General features: G+C 43.5%; 1 protein-coding gene across 1 annotated transcript in view; it reads left to right on the top strand.

Moving 5' to 3' along the window:
- Window positions 1–18,741, top strand: part of thsd7ba (thrombospondin, type I, domain containing 7Ba) — a 203,770-nt gene that overhangs the window by 158,669 nt on the left and 26,360 nt on the right. Inside the window, exons 15-18 of the mRNA XM_056289693.1 lie at window positions 2,874–3,007; window positions 3,626–3,782; window positions 15,370–15,514; window positions 18,471–18,586. Coding sequence (XP_056145668.1) covers window positions 2,874–3,007; window positions 3,626–3,782; window positions 15,370–15,514; window positions 18,471–18,586 — 552 coding nt within the window. The remainder of the gene's footprint in view (window positions 1–2,873; window positions 3,008–3,625; window positions 3,783–15,369; window positions 15,515–18,470; window positions 18,587–18,741) is intronic.

The following is an 18,741-nucleotide window of genomic DNA, read 5'->3' as shown; positions in this document are numbered from 1 at the left end:
CCTCGGTGCTATTGGAACTGCCGGTCTGCATGGGCTAGCAGTTAGCTTAGCCTGCCCCGCTTCCGCATCCTGTCAGACCACCCTCGGCGTTTCGTTTTCGGGCACAGCTCCAGGCAGGGCCATGGTCCCCGGGTCCACAGTACACAGCAGACCAAGTTCCTCCAGCCGATCTGGTGCCAGCTCTCCCAGCTATCACATGAAGACACAAACCCAGACGCGGACAAAGACACTGCATGGATGGCGCTGGGTGAGGCTGCCGCAAACGTGAATTCGCACCACCATCTTCCCACACTGGTACCAGGTGAGGCCGCTGCAAATGTGAGTTCGCGCCGCCATCTTCCCACACCGGAAGTGAGTCACTACTTAGATAAGGTTTCTGGATTGCGAAAACGAAAGAAAAAGTAGAGAGTACCCAAGGTGATGATAATGCAACCGAATAACAGCAACACCACCTAGACAATTAAGATTCAACCCCAAGAATGGCGATACACCATCTTTCAGCATACAAGTTCAATTGGGATGTTTGAGCACCGTTTCCAACAAGGAGGAGGAGTAGTTTGTTTCTCGCTAAACAGATACTTCTTCTGTCTTAGTTTTCAACACAGTACTCGCTTCAGGGAAACCACAATAGAGTCATTATTCTTGGCTATGAGAATAGTGACAATTGGCCTTTTTTTTAGCTGCATTTGCGGACATTCTGAAGAGGTGGTGCGCTGCGGAGAGCACAAGCGTAGTGTTTGACAGTGTGCCCAGCAGGGGCATCTGCAGACACAGATGGGGGATGATCAGGGTGGGTAATGGGCGTCTGTGCCGCCCATAGAGGGAACACTCAGCACTCATTCCCTCTCTAGTTTGTGCACACGTGCAAATTCACTCACATACACAAATAATGCAATCACACAAAACGCTGTCCCCTAGAGTGTGTGACAGTCTGCCACCTTTTGACAAACACCACACGGAGAGAGCATATTACCCCCATTCTGGCCCACTTACAGTTGATGGCTTCCTGTACGCTTCAGAATTCAGTTCAAGATCCTTCTGATCGCATTCAAAGCCCTCCATGGTACGGCACCCTCTTATATTTCTGAACTCGTAACCCGATACTCTGCACCAAGATCACTCACATCTTCTGACCAATTGCTCTTAAGTGTCCCCCGGTCTAGGCTCAAAACAAAAGTGGACGGTGGTTTTACCGTTTTGGCTCCAACATTATGGACTCACCCCCCCTCTGTCAGGTCAGCTGAGTCTACACCACTTTTTAAAAACTGTTAACCCACTTGTATAGGCTGGCATTTTTTCCCCTCCTTTTTCTCCCCAATTGTACCTGGCCAATTAACCCACGCTTCCGAGCCATCCCGGTCGCTGCCCCACACCCCTCTTCTGATCCGGGGAGGGCTGCAGACTACCACATGCCTCCTCCAATACATGTGGAGTCGCCAGTCGCTTCTTTTCACCTGACAGTGAGGAGTTTCACTAGGAGGACATAGCACGTGGGAGGATCACGCTACTCCCCCCAGTTCCCCCTCCCCCCCAAACAGGCGCCCCGACCAACCAGAGGAGGCGCTAGTGCAGCGACTAGGACACATACCCACATCCGGCTTCCCACCCACAGACACGGCCAACTGTGTCTGTGTCTGTGTCTGTCTGACCTAGCCAGAGGTAACGTGGGGATTTGAACCGGCGATCCCCGTGTTGGTAGGCAACGGAATAGACCACCACGCCACCGAGACAGCTAGGCTGGCGTTTTCATAAGTTTGTTATTCTGCAATTCCTATTGGCTTTATTTGTCTTTTAATCTTGTTCGTTAATATTGCTTTTATTGTTGAGTTTTTGCTTCTGTTTTATAAATTGTATTTTTACTTGCTGTTTTTATGTTGTGTTTACTATGTTTTGTGTTGTCTTTACTGTGATGCATTTTATTATCAACTGTGAAGCACTTTGTAACTTCTGTTCTGAAACGTGCTATATAAATAAAGTTGACTTACTTTCACTGTGGCAGACTGGTACATAGGTTGACAGTAAACATGTGTTTACGTGAGTGTGCATGGCATCATGGTCGATGCTCCGTGAGTTTCTCCAGTGGGAGAAATGTGTTGAGAATAGGCTCGACATTCAGCTAGCCTCGGGTCTCTTGTCGTGAGCCATTTTGATTCCCGATATCCCACGCTGTCCTCGCCGTGTCATGCCATGAGTAGGGATTGTGCCGCATCAGTGTAGTGTAACATGGATGGTCCGCTGTGGCGACCCCTAACGGGAGCAGCCGAAACTAGTTAGTAGTAGTGTAATGTAACAGTATAACGACCACAGATGTGTAGACTCGCTAGCCCTCGGCTAACGGGTCGGACCCTTTCGTTGACTGGTTAGCGCAGTCGCCCGAGGTGCGGGGAACCCAGCTTCGATTCCCGCCTGCCCCCTGAATTCCCGCTACAATATTATAGAGTATTTTCTTCCCTTTCCTGGGGGGGGGGGGGGGGACTGCAAACCTACAACTGTTTGTTCTGAACCCTTTTAAAGTGAAATGGGACACGCCTGTTCTGAAGGTTGCATTTTTCTTTGCATCTCTGTTTTTCATAACTGTTTCCAGCTTTGTGTGTGTGTGTGTGTGTGTGTGTGTGTGTGTGTGTGTGTGTGTGTGTGTGTGTGTTTGGTCACCAGTTGCGCCTCCCTTACAGGCATGACCTGTTTGTTTTTACGTGGTTGTTTGTGGATGAGTAGGTGTCTGTCTGTAAAAGTGCCTATATGTATGCGTGCCCATCTGTCCCAGTTACACTGTCGGCTGCCCTCCCTCTACCAACCCCTGTGTGTGTGTGTGTGTGTGTGTGTGTGTGTGTGTGTGTGTGTGTGCGTGTATGTGTCCCTGTGTGTGTCTGCAGGTGTATGAAGCCGTGCCGTGCCACAGTGAATGCGGCCAGTACGAGTGGAAGACAGAGCCCTGGTCCATTTGCACCATCAACTTGGTGAATGAGCTGCCAGCCTGCGGGGAAGGGGTTCAGAGCCGCAAAATCAGGTCAGTGTGGGCGCTGGCACGGCGGCCAGCACTGGCAGCAGATACTGGGAGGGGTACTGTGCACCACTGGCAGAGCTATCTCTTACACCAGGATCTAACTACAGCTACGCCGTGGGGGAAAACAACAGCGAAGATGTACTTTTTTGATAAATGTTATTGGTTTGTTGTTTGGTGCAGTATTTGTGGTTATCGTTTGGTGGTTGTTCAGTGCACCAAGTGAGGCGATAAAGACGTGACCTCCTTTGCAAGCTGGTTGTGTAGGAGTTGATGATGTATTTATTAGCTGCAGTGGGAACACATAAAATCTCAAAGCCCTCTTCAATTTAGTCATATCCAAAGAAGCTTATTTGATTTGATCCAGCACTCTGCCAAGCTTTTGCCTTACTATACAGTGTGTGAGATGTAATGCTGATTTAAAGAGGTGGAGAGAGCCAGTTAATATAAATACAGTCCTGGAGTCCCACCAGAGACCAGATGACATCATCATCTCCACACAGTAGCTTGTATTCACAAGCTTGCACATTGACGCAAGGAAGATAAAAATGTGGACCGATATAGCAGTGTGACCCAGAGACTAGTTATCCAGTTGCAAATGCTACAAATCCTCGCCTCTCCCAGGTGTGTGAAGAGGGAGGCGGAGGGGGGGGAGGCCAGCAGTGTGGATGACAGTCTGTGTGATCCAGAAGACATGCCTCCCAGAGCCCAGGTCTGCTCCCTGCCCTGCCCTGAGGACTGTGTTGTGTCCCCTTGGGGTCCCTGGAGCAACTGCCCCATGGTAAGAGGCTTTTAATAACTTTGGCAGGTATTGATTGAGTGACAAGCTGGTGGATGGATACGACTTTGATCAATTAAAAAAAAAAAAGAACTGCACCATCTGCGAGAGACATGATAAATCTGAAGGTAAAAGCAAAAAAGAGGAGTAGGAGGGGAAAAAGAGTGGGCTAACAGGAAGGAAGAAAGGTGAGATAGAGTCATGAGACACACACACACACACACACACACACACACATTTCTAATCATAGCTCAGTGAAGTGCTGCGATTTTGAACAAACTGACATGACACAAAGCTTTTAATGCTGAAACGACTTACACTAATCTCTTCAGTAACCCTGTGTGCTTTGAAATCACATTTAGCATAACACTATTATCCACAACATAGTTAATTCAGTTTACTTAATGAACTTCCATTCAATATTGTCAGTTGGCCTACTGGCCAGATATGTATGGCATCTGTCCACCGTGCTGCTTAAGATAGGCACATGCTCCAATTGCTTTTCCAGTTGCACCACTTCAGATTTTGAGAGAGAGTGAGCGAGAGAGAGAGAGCGGAGAGCGAAATCACCTTATTAGCTGGACATGTTTCCACAGTCATTTTTTTCTTTTCCAGCCACAGTCCTTGGCAGTACTCCTAAACACCAGTGTAAATGAAGCCACTCGAGACATTTGTTTCCATGTGCTGAGACACTGCTGTCCATGGCAAGCTCAAACACCTATTAGAAGAGTGCACTCAGTGGCGTGCAGATCCCTGCCAGGCGGATATCCCCTTATCCGGTGCTCGGACTTGGCGACAAACCATCCCTTTTTTTTTGCCTGCCGGGATGCTCGACTCACATCTAGAGTTGACTCAGCTCGGGAAGCGACAAGAATATGCAACACTTCCAGTTTTAACTGCAACCTAGAAGTTGTTCCTTTATAATTTTATTGTTTTTTGGAATATAATTTTTTTAACAACTTTTGATCATGTCGCTGCCCGATCTGAGTCAAACGTAGTAGATGTGAGTTGCGCATGCATGAGCGTAAACGGTTTACCTAGCTTTCTTTTTTTTTTTTATGAAAATAAATACGGGGGTTATTATTTTCGGTTCATCGGATCAGCAGTGAATTATTTGCTGACTTGAGAAATACGATCAACTTTTCGTTTACTTTCAAGACTTCATACCTGAATAGATAACATTTTGACACTGTCGTTTCCTGATCTAAGTCAACCGTAAATGTGAGTCATGCATACACATGGTCGACTTAGATCGGGCAGCAACAGAGAGCAGCGTTGGTCGAGCGAGCTAGAGAGTGAATGAAGAGAGGGAGCAGCAGTAGCGAGAACAAACATTTTTCAATGGTTTTGAATCACTGCAACCACAAGAGATTCTTGATCATACAGTACTAAAATTTCAGGCTGATAGGCTCAGTAGCATGCGAGATTAGCCGTGGACAGACAACCCCCCCCCCAACACACACACACATGCACACGCGCGCATATCCATGCACAACCAAATGCAATATCGCCTGCCACCTGGCAGGGATAACACAGCCTTAATATCCTTATAATAATAATAATAATTAATATTTTATTTAAAGGTGCCTTTCATGACACTCAAGATCACCTTACGTCAAATACAATAAAACAAAGCAGTAAAAAACATTAGTGCAATCAACAATAAAAGACAGTAAGCAATAGAACATACATTAGTAGGAGTTAAACAAAAGATGAATTTGATGCTGTTAATCCTGTTAAAGTGAGTATGCTAGTTTAAAAAGGTGGATTTTAAGAGCAGCTGAGAATTCTGTAATGGAGTCCAGTAAGCGGATATAATAGGAAATGGAGTTCCAGAGTTTGGGTGCAGCATAAGAGAAAGCCCTGGCACCCGTTGTGCTGAGGTTTATGGCTGGTAGAGCCAATAGACCTGCTGGTGAAGACCGCAGGGAGCGAGATGGAGTGTAATTCTGAAGGTCTGTGATATAAAGGGATTTTACGGGAGTAAACCCCTACCGAAAATCAATGTCTACAGTGTTGTTGTTTTTTGTTTTTCTTGCCCTTTTGTATCTGTTTAAGTTGGAAAGTACTGCTGGCATCATGTGTGGCTGCCACTTCTCCCTCTCATAGCCCCCCCTTCCCAGCCACCCCTGTATGTTTGTGCTATGTTTATCTGTTGTCTTGTTTCACCCCATTTATTGTAAAGTGACTATCAATGTTAGAAAAGCACTATATAAGATTGATTTATTATTGTTGTTGTTGTTATTATAAGCCCAGGATAGATTATGAAGGCCTTTGAATGTTAATAATAACATTTTAAAATCAATCCGTTGTGACGCAGGAAGCCAGTATAATTGAATCAGCAGGGGAGAGATATGGCCAGTGGACTTTCAACATGTAATAATCCATGCTGCAGAATTCTGGATTAGTCAAAGTCGGTGAATGTTTGTTGGGGATGGCTGCCAAGATCACATTGCAGTAGTCAATGTGTGATGTGACCAAAGCATTGACGAAATCTTCTGTGGGGTGTTGTGTTAAAACAGGGTGTAGTCTGAAGGTGTTTCACAGATGGAAAAAGGCAATCCGGGAGACATTGTTTATATGACTGGAAAAGGAAAGGGTACTATCTAGGATAACACCAAGGCTCTTAACCTGAGCAGAGACAGGTATGGTGGCTCCAGCAATGGGGAGTGAGCAAATATTAGTTTTTGAGTGTGTAGATTTAGTGCCAATAAGGAGTAGCTCAGTTTTACTTCTTTGAATTTCAGATAATTGTTACGTCATCCATATATTTATATCATGGAGACAAGCAGTGAGGATACTGGAGGAAGTGGGCATAGTGGACACATAAAGCTGTGTATCATCATCATAGCAGAGGAAATGGATACCATAGTGCCGGAAGATGTTGCCAAGAGGGAGGAGGTAAATAATAAACAGGAGTGGCCCTAACACTGAACCCTGTGGAAGTCCATAAAGAACTTTCAAACTTTCTTACTTCCTTTTTTGTTTTGCCCTCCCCCTTTTTCTCCCCAATTGTTTTTGGCCTATTTTCCAAGCTGTGTGTCATCTGTAAGGTAGCAAACAAACCACTGATACACAGTGCCCCCAGCTCCAATGCTAGCCAGACGATCCATGAGGAGCTGATGGGATATAGTATCAAAGGCTGCAGTGAGGTCAAGAAGGATGAGGATAGAGATTAAACCGGAGTCAGCTGCATGAAGGTCATTAGTAATCTTAATCAGGGCTGTTTCTGTGCTCTGTTTGGGGTGAAGGCCAGATTGGAATTTTTTCAAAAAGATTATTGTATGAAGGTAGATCTACCCTTTCAAGGATTTTGAGATGAATGGTAAATTGGAAATAGGCTGGTAGTTGTTTTTTTCAGAGTTTGTCTGAATATGGCAGCCTTCAGTGAAGGGGGAACTGTATCAGTGGACAGAGGGGAGTTGATGATGGAGGTTATCAGGGAGATGATAGAGGGCAGGTATATTTCAACTAGGGTTGTGGGAATTGGATTTTTTTTTCTATGAAAAACATACATAACACATCTCTCTTTTCTTTTTTACATATTTACACAGATATATGCTTAATCATTAGAACAAGGAGAAAATGCAAGATAAAATATATTCAACTAAAGTTTAAAACACAAATAGACAAGACAGAAAAATAGTGAGGTAGCTCTAGCATGGCTTATAGCCTACTGGCCCCCCACCAAATCAAAGAAATCCCATTCAAAAACCACAGATCAACAAGACAGTACAACAATTCAGTAACCTACAGGCTTTTGCATGGCTTCCATCCCACAGGTCCCCCACCAAATCAAAGTAATAAAATATTAACACATATAGACAAGACAGAAAATATTGAGGTACCCTGTAGGCTTTGGCATGGCTTCCATTCTACAGACCCCCCCCCCACCACCACCACCAAATCATGGAAATCAAACAAAAAATACACATATACCATCTTCAATACAGCTTCACAATGAAAATGCTCCCCTCCACAAATCCCCTAATAAACTCTTCTTCCATGACATAACCATACAACATATTTACATCTCTTTCCATTATACTCTTAAAAATATTCCACACCTCAACTCTCCTCTTTTCATAATGGGCTATATTCCTCCTTAACTTGACAGCAAACCTTGCATGACTTAAAACATAATTTGATAAATTAACATTACATCCTTTCTCCTTACCAGTCACTCCAATCAACCACAATTCTCTCCATCCCATTCTCTCAACAAACCCACCTATCCAACATCTACTTATTAATTCCTTCATTTTCAACATGTATCCCTCCAGCTCACAACATTCAACAAACGCACACATACATTTTCCTCTCCCACACCACACACATCACATTCTTTCTTCACATTCACGTCAAACTTACAAATTATTAAATTATTGAACACCCTATTATGCCTTAATTAAAAAAAACATTCTCACATTCAACACTGTTCCACCTCACTCTCAGATTCCTCCATATCCTCCATATCCTCCCTACATCCATCTCATTCATAACCCTCAATGTAAGTGTGGGAATTGGATCTAGGTGACATGTGGAGGAGCTAGACTTGGTAATAAGTTCAGAAATATGATTTTCAGATGAGAGACTGAAGTCACATAGGACAGTGGATGGGGACAGTTTCATGTCGCTAGCTAATGGTAAGTCAGTCTGCATAATGTTAGCAGAGTCTAGCTGCTCACGAATGGTACAAATTGTGGAGTTGTAAAACTTCAAAAAAGCAGAGCATTGTTCATTAGAAAGGCTACTGTTCATATTGGTTTCAGGTTGATTTAGTAACCTTTTAACTGTGGAGAAGAGCGTTCCAGTATTCCTTTCAACTGTATTGATATTTGTGTAATAGGATGTTTTAGCTGTTGAAAGAGCATTTTTGTAATGAAACATATGATCCAAATACATTTGTATGTGAACAGCAAGTCCAGTCTTGGCGCAAAGCCTCTCAAGGCGCTGACCTTTAGCCTTGAGCTGATGTGTAATCCAGGGAGCAGTATGGACAAATGAGACAACCATGTTTTCAAGGGGACTGAATTGTCAAGTGCAGAAGATCAAATATTATTGTAGTAGTCCATAAGCTCAGGGAGTGAGGAAGTGGGAGCAGGAATGGGGTGTGAGGTAATTTAACTGCTAAGATCATCTGGGTTAACATATCTAATGTTGCGATTTGATATGGTATGATGCACCCTTGATTTACTGAGCAGTAGGTTGGTGTTGAATAACACAGCTTTATGGTCAGAGGTGGGTTGTTCAGCAGAGGTGATGTTATATGGTGCAATGCCGGAACAGCAAACTAAGTCAAGGATATGACTCTTGATGTGGGTTGTAAAGTTGACATATTGCGTTAGATCAAAGCAATCTCACATTGCTTTAAAATCTTTAGTGAACATATTGTCAGTGTTGTCAAAAGGAATATTTAAATCCCCCATTAGGATTATATTCGGAGACATTGCACTAAGGGCGGTTAAAACTGTTGAGAGTTCAGTGATAAAAATATTCAATGCCTTAGGTGGTCTGTACAGAGCAGCAATAATGATGGGTGTAGGTCCATGTAGCTTAACAGCCAGGAGTTCAAAGGAAGATTGATCAGGTAGAGAGTGGCGTTAGTTTTATGCTATCATGATAGAGCAGTGCAAGGCTGCCTCCTCTGCCCAAAAACCGAGATTTGCGTATGTAAACAAACCCTGATGGAGTTGCTGAATTTAGCTGTAGAAAGTTATTCTGTGACTGCCAGGTTTCCATGAGACACAAATAGTCCAGTTTGTGCTCTGTGACGAAGTCCCTGACCAGAGGGGCTTTGTTGGTAATAGATTGGACATTGTAGAGGGCAAACTTCTGACAGGTTATGCACTTATAAATAGCGGATTTAACTAGCGGAGTTAGCACACTGTGGTCTACATGCCAGTCACGTCGTAATATGTCATGTGGATGAGAGTTCTGATGCCTAATAATAGTCTGTATAGGGAAAACTACTGGTGAGAGGGTTAATGACAGATAGGCCAGTGGGGGAGCTATAGGTCAAAACAGTACTGCAGAGTGCCACCGTAGATGGAAACGGAGGTTCCGGGAGGGAAGTGTAGGATGTAAACAGTCAGTCACATGGAGAAGACTGTACCGCATGCTGCATGTTGGCTTCTAGCATTCGGCTACCCAGCCTGTTTGGGTGGACTCCGTCAGTTCCGAACAAGGAGAAACAATCCCAAAACAGATTAAATTTGTCAATAAAACCTAATATATTGTGAGCTCTGAAGGTGGAGATGAGCCACATGTGCAGGCTGAGGATTCTGCTAAAATGCCCTGCTCCATGGGCCAGTATCAGAATAGGACCTGAAATAAAAACAGTCTTTCCAATCCCAAATAAGGGTGGGGATACCTGCAGTCAGTTGAGATTGAAGAGGTCACTTGGATGAGTGATGAAACATCTCTCTCAATAAATGTTATGTCCAGATGAACTGATTAAACTTTCTGTGAAGCTGTTGGAATGTTAACAAAGTGTTATGGTCAAAAATGTGAGGGAGGTGTGTAATCCCTTTTTTTCCATTTAGTGCTTATGAGAGGTGATCTATTTGCAGTGAAGTCTGGGTTAAACCATATGGGTGTTTGTGCAGTAGGTGTCATTGTAGTGTTTATTATTTTATTGACTTTCCATCAAGCTGTCAGTTGTGGCGATTGCAATTTTTTTGAAGCAGATGTGGTGTTTGATTGTGTCACTGAGGAAGGGTACGTCTGAGATTGCTATGTCTTGTCATTCAGTTTGTTCTATATCAAACCATGGGTGGTGGTGATGGGTTGTGTGGATCCATTTGACAAGGTATTGCAATTAATTTGCTAAGTAGTAGTGTTGGAAATTTGGTGCTTCTAGGCCTCCTTGGTGTTTTGGTTGTTGTAATGTGGTTAGTTATATTCTTGTTTTTTTGTTTTTTGTTTTCCAATAAAATGTTTTTATTAATGTGTCCAGTGTGTTGAACCATTTTGCTGTGGGTTGGGTTGGGATCATTGTGAATAAGTAATGGATTCTTGCTAATACCATCATCTGTATTGTGGCAATGTGTCCTATAATGGAAAGTGGCATTGTCATCCATCGATTTAAATTGTCTTGTATTGTTTTTAGTAGTGAAGTGAAGTTAAGGTGGAGCGACAGCTTGGGGGAGAATTGTATACCCAAGTATGTGATGTTGCCAGTAGTAAGTGGTAGGTGAGGGATTTGTGATGTTGCATGAGAGCTATATCCATGTATTGGTTGTATGGGGGATTTATTCATGTTTTTTGTATAATCAGAGATGTTGGAGTTATATATTGATGGTTTTGACAAGTTCTTTGATTGATTTGTTTGGATTTTTTTTTATAATAGGAGTACATCATCTGCATATAGGCTGATTTTATGTATTATCTTGTTAGTGTGGATGCCTGTGATAATGTTGTTTTGGAGTATTGCTGCTGCTAATAGTTCAATAAAGAGTGTGAAAAGTTAAAGTAAGAGTGGAAATCTTTGTCTGGTTAGTGCCTTTGTGGAGTGTGAAGTTTTGTGAAATTAGGTTGTTAGTCATGATTGCTGCCCTTGGTTTGTTGTCAAATGTTTTAATCCATTTTGTAAACGACTCTCCCAAACCAAATTTTGCTAGAGTTTTTATAAGAAATTTCCAGTTTACTTTGTCGAATGCCTTCTCGGCATCTAGTGAAGGGATGATAACTTAGAGGCATTTTGGTGGGATATATTTATCAGGCTGAAAAGACGGCATGCATTATTTGATAAATGTCTGCCTTCAATAAATCATGTTTTATCTGGGTGAATTAGGGATGAGAGAATTGATTCAATTCGGGTTGCTAGTTCTTTGCTGAGGATTTTGATATTGTGTTTATTAAGGAAATGGGCCTGTAACTTGTTCAATGAGATGGGTCCTTATTTGTTTTAAGCAATACTGAAATTAGAGCTGTGTTCATATGATAAGGGATGGATTTTTTTTTTTTTTTTTTAATCTCATCTGCCACTCTGGTGAATAGCGAAGATTGTGTTTGCCGAAAGTGTTTATAAGGCTACGGTCACACATGGATGAATGCAGGAGAACGACCATCGCCTGCCGAGGTGAAGTTCATATCTTGTCATGCTGAATGTGGGCAGTGCAAGATGTGACGCACACAGAAATATGCTTGCTGGCTTGTAGTGTGTTTGAGCGGTTGTGGTTGTCAGTCACACATGAGCAATTGTTGGTTTTACGATGGGAAAATGTACACTGAAGTCCAGAGAAAAGATAAATAAATGTTTTCACTTAATTGTCTCACTTGTACATACTATCATAGTTTCATCCAACAAATAAGGGGGAAGAACATTGGTGTACAAGCTATATTTGTATGCCACAAAATATGAATTGATGTTATTAATAAATTTTCCATTTATTTAAGTTCAATGCCTGTCTCCCGACTCACTGCCAGCCAGGCAGCATCTCTCTTAAGGGACAGATTGTAGTTTTTATGGGACGTATCGTACAATAACAGCTGGTTAGACACAGCAACAATCAAAGTCTCCTCCATCCTGGCTTTCTAAGAAAACTACAGCCAAGTGGGTTCAACCGCACATAGTTCTTTGCTTTCTGTTGAGGCTGTGGATTCGCTGGTCAAAGTTCACCAAAGTTGAACTCCATGCGAAGCGAAGATGCAAATTTCCTTCGCCACCGGAAGTGAATGTTTTATTCGCTCCTTTGCTCGCACAGAATGGAAGTTAACGGGTGGCGAATATTCACCAATGTTAATTTAGTGCATATGTGACCATACCCTAAGACTCAGTGGGAATCCATCTACTTACATTGATTGACATCGTTTTTAGTGCCTTTTCATATTCTGTGGATGTTAATGGAGTGTCTAAGATGTCTGCTTGGTCTTTGGTTAGTGAGGATAATATGATATCATCCAGAAAATTCTCTATTTCTGCTGAGTTTTTCCCCCTTGTTTTCACTGCATATGTCACAGTAGTATTGTTTGAAGATGTTAGTAGTATGTGGATCATTGGTGATGTTCCCTATGGAGTCTTTGATTGTTGAGATGAATGATTTCTCCTTATTGCATTTAAGTTGATTTGCTCGGGATTTGCCGGATTTGTCATTATGTTCAAAATGGTTGTATCTGAGTCTTTGCAACATAAATCTTGTCTTTTAATTGATGATATTGTCAAGTTGGAATTTAGCTTCTCTGATTTCTTTGCGTTTGTTCTGTGGGGTTGGCTGTGTAGGAATTGTATAATTGTTTGATTTTTTTTTCCTGCAGTTTGTTTTCTACTTTTGTTACACTGACTGGGCAATGTTATGCCCCCCCCCCTTTTTTTCTCCCCAATTGCACCCGGCCAATTACCCCACTCTTCCGAGCCGTCCCAGTCGCTGCTCCACCCCCTCTGATGATCCGGGGAGGGCTGCAGACTACCACATGCCTCCTCCGATACACGTGGAGTCGCCAGCTGCTTCTTTTCACCTGACAGTGAGGAGTTTCACCAGGGGGACATAGCGCATGGGAGGATCACGCTATTCCCCTCAGTCCCCCCTCCCCCCCGAAACAGGTGCCCCGACCGACCAGAGGAGGCGCTAGTGAAGCGACCAGGACAAAAACCCACATCCGGCTCCCCACCCGCAGACACGGCCAATTGTGTCTGTAGGGACGCCCGACAGAATAGACCATCACACGGCAATGTTACTCTTGAAGCCCTGTTTTATCTCTGCCTTCAGGAGTGCTAGATATAACTCAGGCTACTCTTCACAACCAGATTAAAGTATTCTGCCAAGTTCAATTTGCACATAGTTTATATTCCTTGGATTAGCATTCATTTGTAAATTTCCCTGTTCGTTCAGATTCGCTATTTTGTTGTTAGCGCCCCGTCTTCTTCATTTTGCACACTTACTCCACTACAACCTGTTTTAATGCTATTTCTAGCATTTTTTTGCCTGCTTGCATCCAAACAAATCATTATCTGTTCACATATCAGGACTGCATAATCAGTCCCTGATATACTAGATAGTTACCAACCATGGCAAAGAATCACAGTAAAGTTGTGTGTGTGTGTGTGTGTGTGTGTGTGTGTGTGTGCGTGCGTGCGTGCGTGCGTGCGTGTGTGTGTGTGTGTGTGTGTGTGTGTGTGGGAGAGAGCGATGAGGAAATTTGAGATTGCATGTTGGTGTGTTTCATAATAGGGTGTGTATTTTAGGCTTGAAAGCTTTTTTCACATGTGTGCCTCGAGGTACAAATGTGTGTGTGTGTGTGCGTGTGCGTGTGCGTGTGTGTGTGCACGCACCTCATACAAATTCATGTATGGGTTGTGTGTCAGTTCTGGGTGAACGCTGGCAGTACAAACAGTCCAGCTGATCAACAAGCCTCATTTAAAAGGCCATTCATCTCATTAAAAAGTGGCAGTGATGGAGTTGTAGATTACGCTGGCTCCTAGCCTCATCAGCGCCACAGGGAGCAATACAGAAGCTTCATCATTAAGCCTTCGACTTCTTCCCTGAAAGAATATGTTGTCCCAGAATTCCTCCACGTCCCACATTGACACAGATCCTTTCACTCCCCGTGTAAAAAAAAAATCCAATATTTTCATTACCCTGTAGTATTACTAGAGGGATTTGTGCAATTCTCCCTCATTGTACCACTGTTCAGTGTCTCGATGGTTATTTGTTAAAGGCAATATTCTCCCATTTCTCCTAATTGCTCTCACAGTTGTAAGTCTGTTTTTTGTTTTTTGTTTTTTGCATAAACTGAATACTGTTGGACTTGTTTACAACCTTTGTCTTGTATCCCTCCACCCACAGAGGTACTACTACTGAAGTGTTTTTTTTTTCTTCATTTCAAGATATTTTATCGTTGTTTGCGAATGTTCAGTGTCTTTGTTCATGAGAACAGTGCGTCTTACATCAGTTACTCTTCTTCTCATCGTTAGGTTAATTATTGTCAAGAACGAAATATCACCACTGTATGGCTGCACAAAAACTGTGCAGAATGTCTAGAAACAGTTTTTAAGAAAATAACGAAAATGCATTTTAAGGGGCGTCCGGGTAGCATGGTGGTCTATTTTGTTGCCTACCAACACCGGAATCGCTGGTTCGAATCCCCGTGTTACCTCCGGCTTGGTCGGGCATTCTACAGACACAACTGGCCGTGTCTGCGGGTGCGAGGCCGGAGGTGGGTATGTGTCCTGGTTGCTGCACTAGCGCCTCCTCTGGTCGGTCAGGGCACCTGTTCGGGGGGGGGAACTGGGGGGAATAGCATGATCCTTTCACGCACTACGTCCCCCTGGTGAAACTCCTCACTGTCAGGTGAAAAGAAGCAGCTAGTGACTCCACATGTATTGGAGGAGGCATGTGGTAGTTGGCAGAGAGGGTGGAGCAGCGACCGGGATGGCTCGGAAGAGTGGGGGAATTGGCCGCATACAATTTGGGAGGAAAAAAGGGGGGGTCCATTTTAACAAGACATAAATGACTATGTAAACTCAACATTTAAGTTGAATCTCAGTAAGACCATTAAAATGGGAAAGACATTACATTTCCAGTAATGTATTTTATTTTTGTGACACAGCCAGCTGTGGTTACTGTTGTTGTTGTTGTTGTGGGTGCAGCCATGTCTCCAGGGCACATCAAGAAGCAGAACCAGACACGTCCTCCGCCTCCCAGCATCAGAAGTCTCAGCCTGCCCAGAACTGGTCCAGTCAGAGCCCTGCATCCTCAACAGCACCTGCTTCACTTACCAGTACACATACTCAGGTAGGTGTGTGTGTGTGTGTGTGTGTGTGTGTGTGTGTGTGTGTGTGTGTGTGTGTGTGTGTGTGTGTGTGTGTGTGTGTGTGTGTGTGTGTGTGTGTGTGTGTGTGTTCTTTTTCAGCTATATTTATGGGGCCAATCTGAGTTTTTAACCATAAGAGTGAGGACATTTTTGCATTAAGGCAATTTCTCACTTCTTGAAGGGTCTATTTTGTGGTTAGGACTTAGGTTTAGGGTTAAGGTTAGAATCTGGATTAATTTAACGTTAGAGTAAGGGTTAAAGGACGAGTTTGGACTTTTTTTATTTCTATTTTATACTCATTGATCACGTTGTACATAGATAGATTTCATTTTCATAGTTATCCATCCCTTTCTTAATTCTGCACACACAGCTTCACAGTTTGACATCTAGAGTTGTGGACAATTTTTGGGGGACAAATTCACAATTCTCATTCCAGCAACAGCAGTCTATCATAGTGAATTCCTGTGGCCATTTTTAAACTTCAGAGATGGGGGGGGGGTTGTGTCATCAGCTACAGTCTTTTCCTGCTGTGTTACTTCTTGCAGCGCAGCCTACAAGTGATAACCAGCAGGAGTCAGCACGCCACGGCACAGCAAAGCAAACACGAAAGAGGGATTTTAGCAATACAAACCATCATACATTTTTAAAATGACCAAATTTACTGGTGGTGAATCCCCCCCCCCACTACCAAATTAACTGCGTCCCCACCACCCCCCCCCCACACACACACACACACACACACACCACACGCCAATTAACTGCGGTGAATCGTAGATGGTAAGCTGGCGCTGTGTAATTGCAACTTAGCTATCCACTTAGCTATGCAGTGAGTATAAAATAGAGGTAGATATCAAAAAATTCAAACCACTTCTTTAAGGCTAGACATAGGCCCAATCCCCCCACTTGGCCCTACCCCTAGTTTTGGAGTGCACTCTACTGGGTAGCGGCACTTCAGAATGGAGCTGCAAGGGGTAGGGTTTGAAATCTTTATCTACGAAATTGGACACCACTCGTTACATCGTCACCATCATCGTTACGTCTGCAGCTTGGAATTTTGTTAGTTGCCTGGTTTGCTCAGGAGTCCCTAGAATGTTTTTTGGAATTTTCCCCCTTTCTCTCCCCAATTGTACCTGGCCAATTACCCCACTCTTCCGAGCCATCCAGGTCGCTGCAGACTACTACATGCCTCCTCCGATACATGTGGAGTTGCCAGCCGCTTTTCACCTGACAGTGAGGAGTTTCGCCAGGGGGAAGTAGCGCGTGGGAGGATCACGCTATTCCCCCCAGTTCCCCCTCCCCCCTGAACAGGTACCCCGACCGACCAGAGGAGGTGCTAGTGCAGCAACCAGGACACATACCCACATCCGGCTTCTCACCCACAGACACGGCCAATTGTGTCTGTAGGGACGCCTGACCAATTCATGGCTCCAAAACACGGGGACTCGAACCGGCGATCCCCTTGTTGGTAGGCAACGGAATAGACCGCCACGCTACCAGGACACCCTTTGGAGTCCCTTGTTACATGTTACAACATGGTTATAACATTATAGTACTATATATTAAAGTTTCTTGTTACTATTATCTACTATTATAGTGACAAATCTGAACAAATCTACAGGACAAAACAAGACAGATTAATCAGGAAGCATGTTTACACATCGGCTATTTCAGTGTAGTCCTGCCCATAGAAGTATCTGCCCTGAGTCACACAACATGAAGGTATCTTTATGAAATGTATGACTTTTCATTAAGTGTCCTTTGGTCGATTGAGTAATTTTTAATGCAAAGTTGACATTGTTTGAGATGTAACCCGAGTGGGACCGAGCTGCTCCATTTGATATATTCTGCGCATCTGTAGCTCACAGACATCCAAAACGATGTAAACTTTGCATTAAAAATGACATAACTGACCTAATGACACTTAATGATAACAGTCATAAACATTCATAAAGACTCCTTCATGTTCATGACAGGTGCCATGTCATGGTTGTGACGGTGTCATGTCAGTCTTATGCACACCCTTTCATATAAAGTGTTGCCCTGCCCTGCACTGATATCAGATGAGCGGGGACGTGTAGAACATTTGCAGCTGAATCATTTTTAAAGCTTCATGCACAGGGCTGTACTGTTTATCATAAATAATTGTTTACATGAAATTCTGTTGACATCATGAATAGCGATTTTTCTGAAATGCTTGTCATAACGGCCCAATTACATATTCCTCTGCACCTACTTTAAACTAAGATATTCCAAAAGATTTTAAAATGTTTGCATGATTATTTGCGAAGATATCCATTTGGAGTCTGTATCTGAAAACGCCCCACTTGGAGGGCCAGTAGGAGGGCTAGATGACCACTGCTCCTCGATCCCCAAAAGAAACGGGACAGCCAACCCTACTTGGCCGCACTCAAAATCGAGGTGTAGGGCTGGGGGGGTTGGTCCATATATTTCTGATGGTAAAGGTTAGGTTCCCTAACCTAACTAGGCAAGAGAATGAATGTAGTGAGTGTCCTCACAAGTATAGAAAAGCGAACATGTGTGTGTTTTGTGGTTGTGGTTGGTGAAGGTGTATATGACTGAAGGGCTGATATCATAGAAAATGATCAATAACTTAGCTTTAATTTCCATTATTCATAAGGTTGTCTGTTGTGGAAGTGAATGTCGAAGAAAGACATATCAGATCATGTACACTGCTGAATGTACAAGTAGTAATATTTAGCTGGATATATGAATTTCATCTCCAGCCAAGCAACTATTATAGAAGTCTTGCACATAAGAACGTACAAGCTGGGATATGAATTATTCTTGTTTAAAATGAGAGTTCATGTTGACGTATATCTACAGATGCGGCAGGCTGACTATTTCTATGTGCGGTGTGTGTGTGTGTGTGTGTGTGTGTGTGTGTGTGTGTGTTTGGCGGGCGGGGGGGTATTGCAGACTGGAGCACATGCCAGCTAAGTGAAAATGCCATCTGCGGCCCGGGCTCACGGTCACGCCTCCTGGACTGCGTTCGCAGTGATGGGAAGGTGGTGGAGCGGAGCGTGTGCGAGCAGGTAAATCCTCTCAGACATACACAGACAGAACAATTCTGTTTCAGTAGGAGACACAAAGCTCAATTTCTGTTCCAAACCACAGCCTTTCTCATCGTCACAAACACGTTCTCAAATGAAGCCCTGCCACGAAAGGACTCATGTGACGGTCACTTTTG

This window comes from Lampris incognitus, chromosome 11 (genome assembly GCF_029633865.1).
Source record: "Lampris incognitus isolate fLamInc1 chromosome 11, fLamInc1.hap2, whole genome shotgun sequence".
Lineage (NCBI taxonomy): Eukaryota > Metazoa > Chordata > Actinopteri > Lampriformes > Lampridae > Lampris > Lampris incognitus.
The sequence above is the reverse complement of the archived record's forward strand: the minus strand, read 5'-3'. Positions and strand labels throughout refer to the sequence as shown.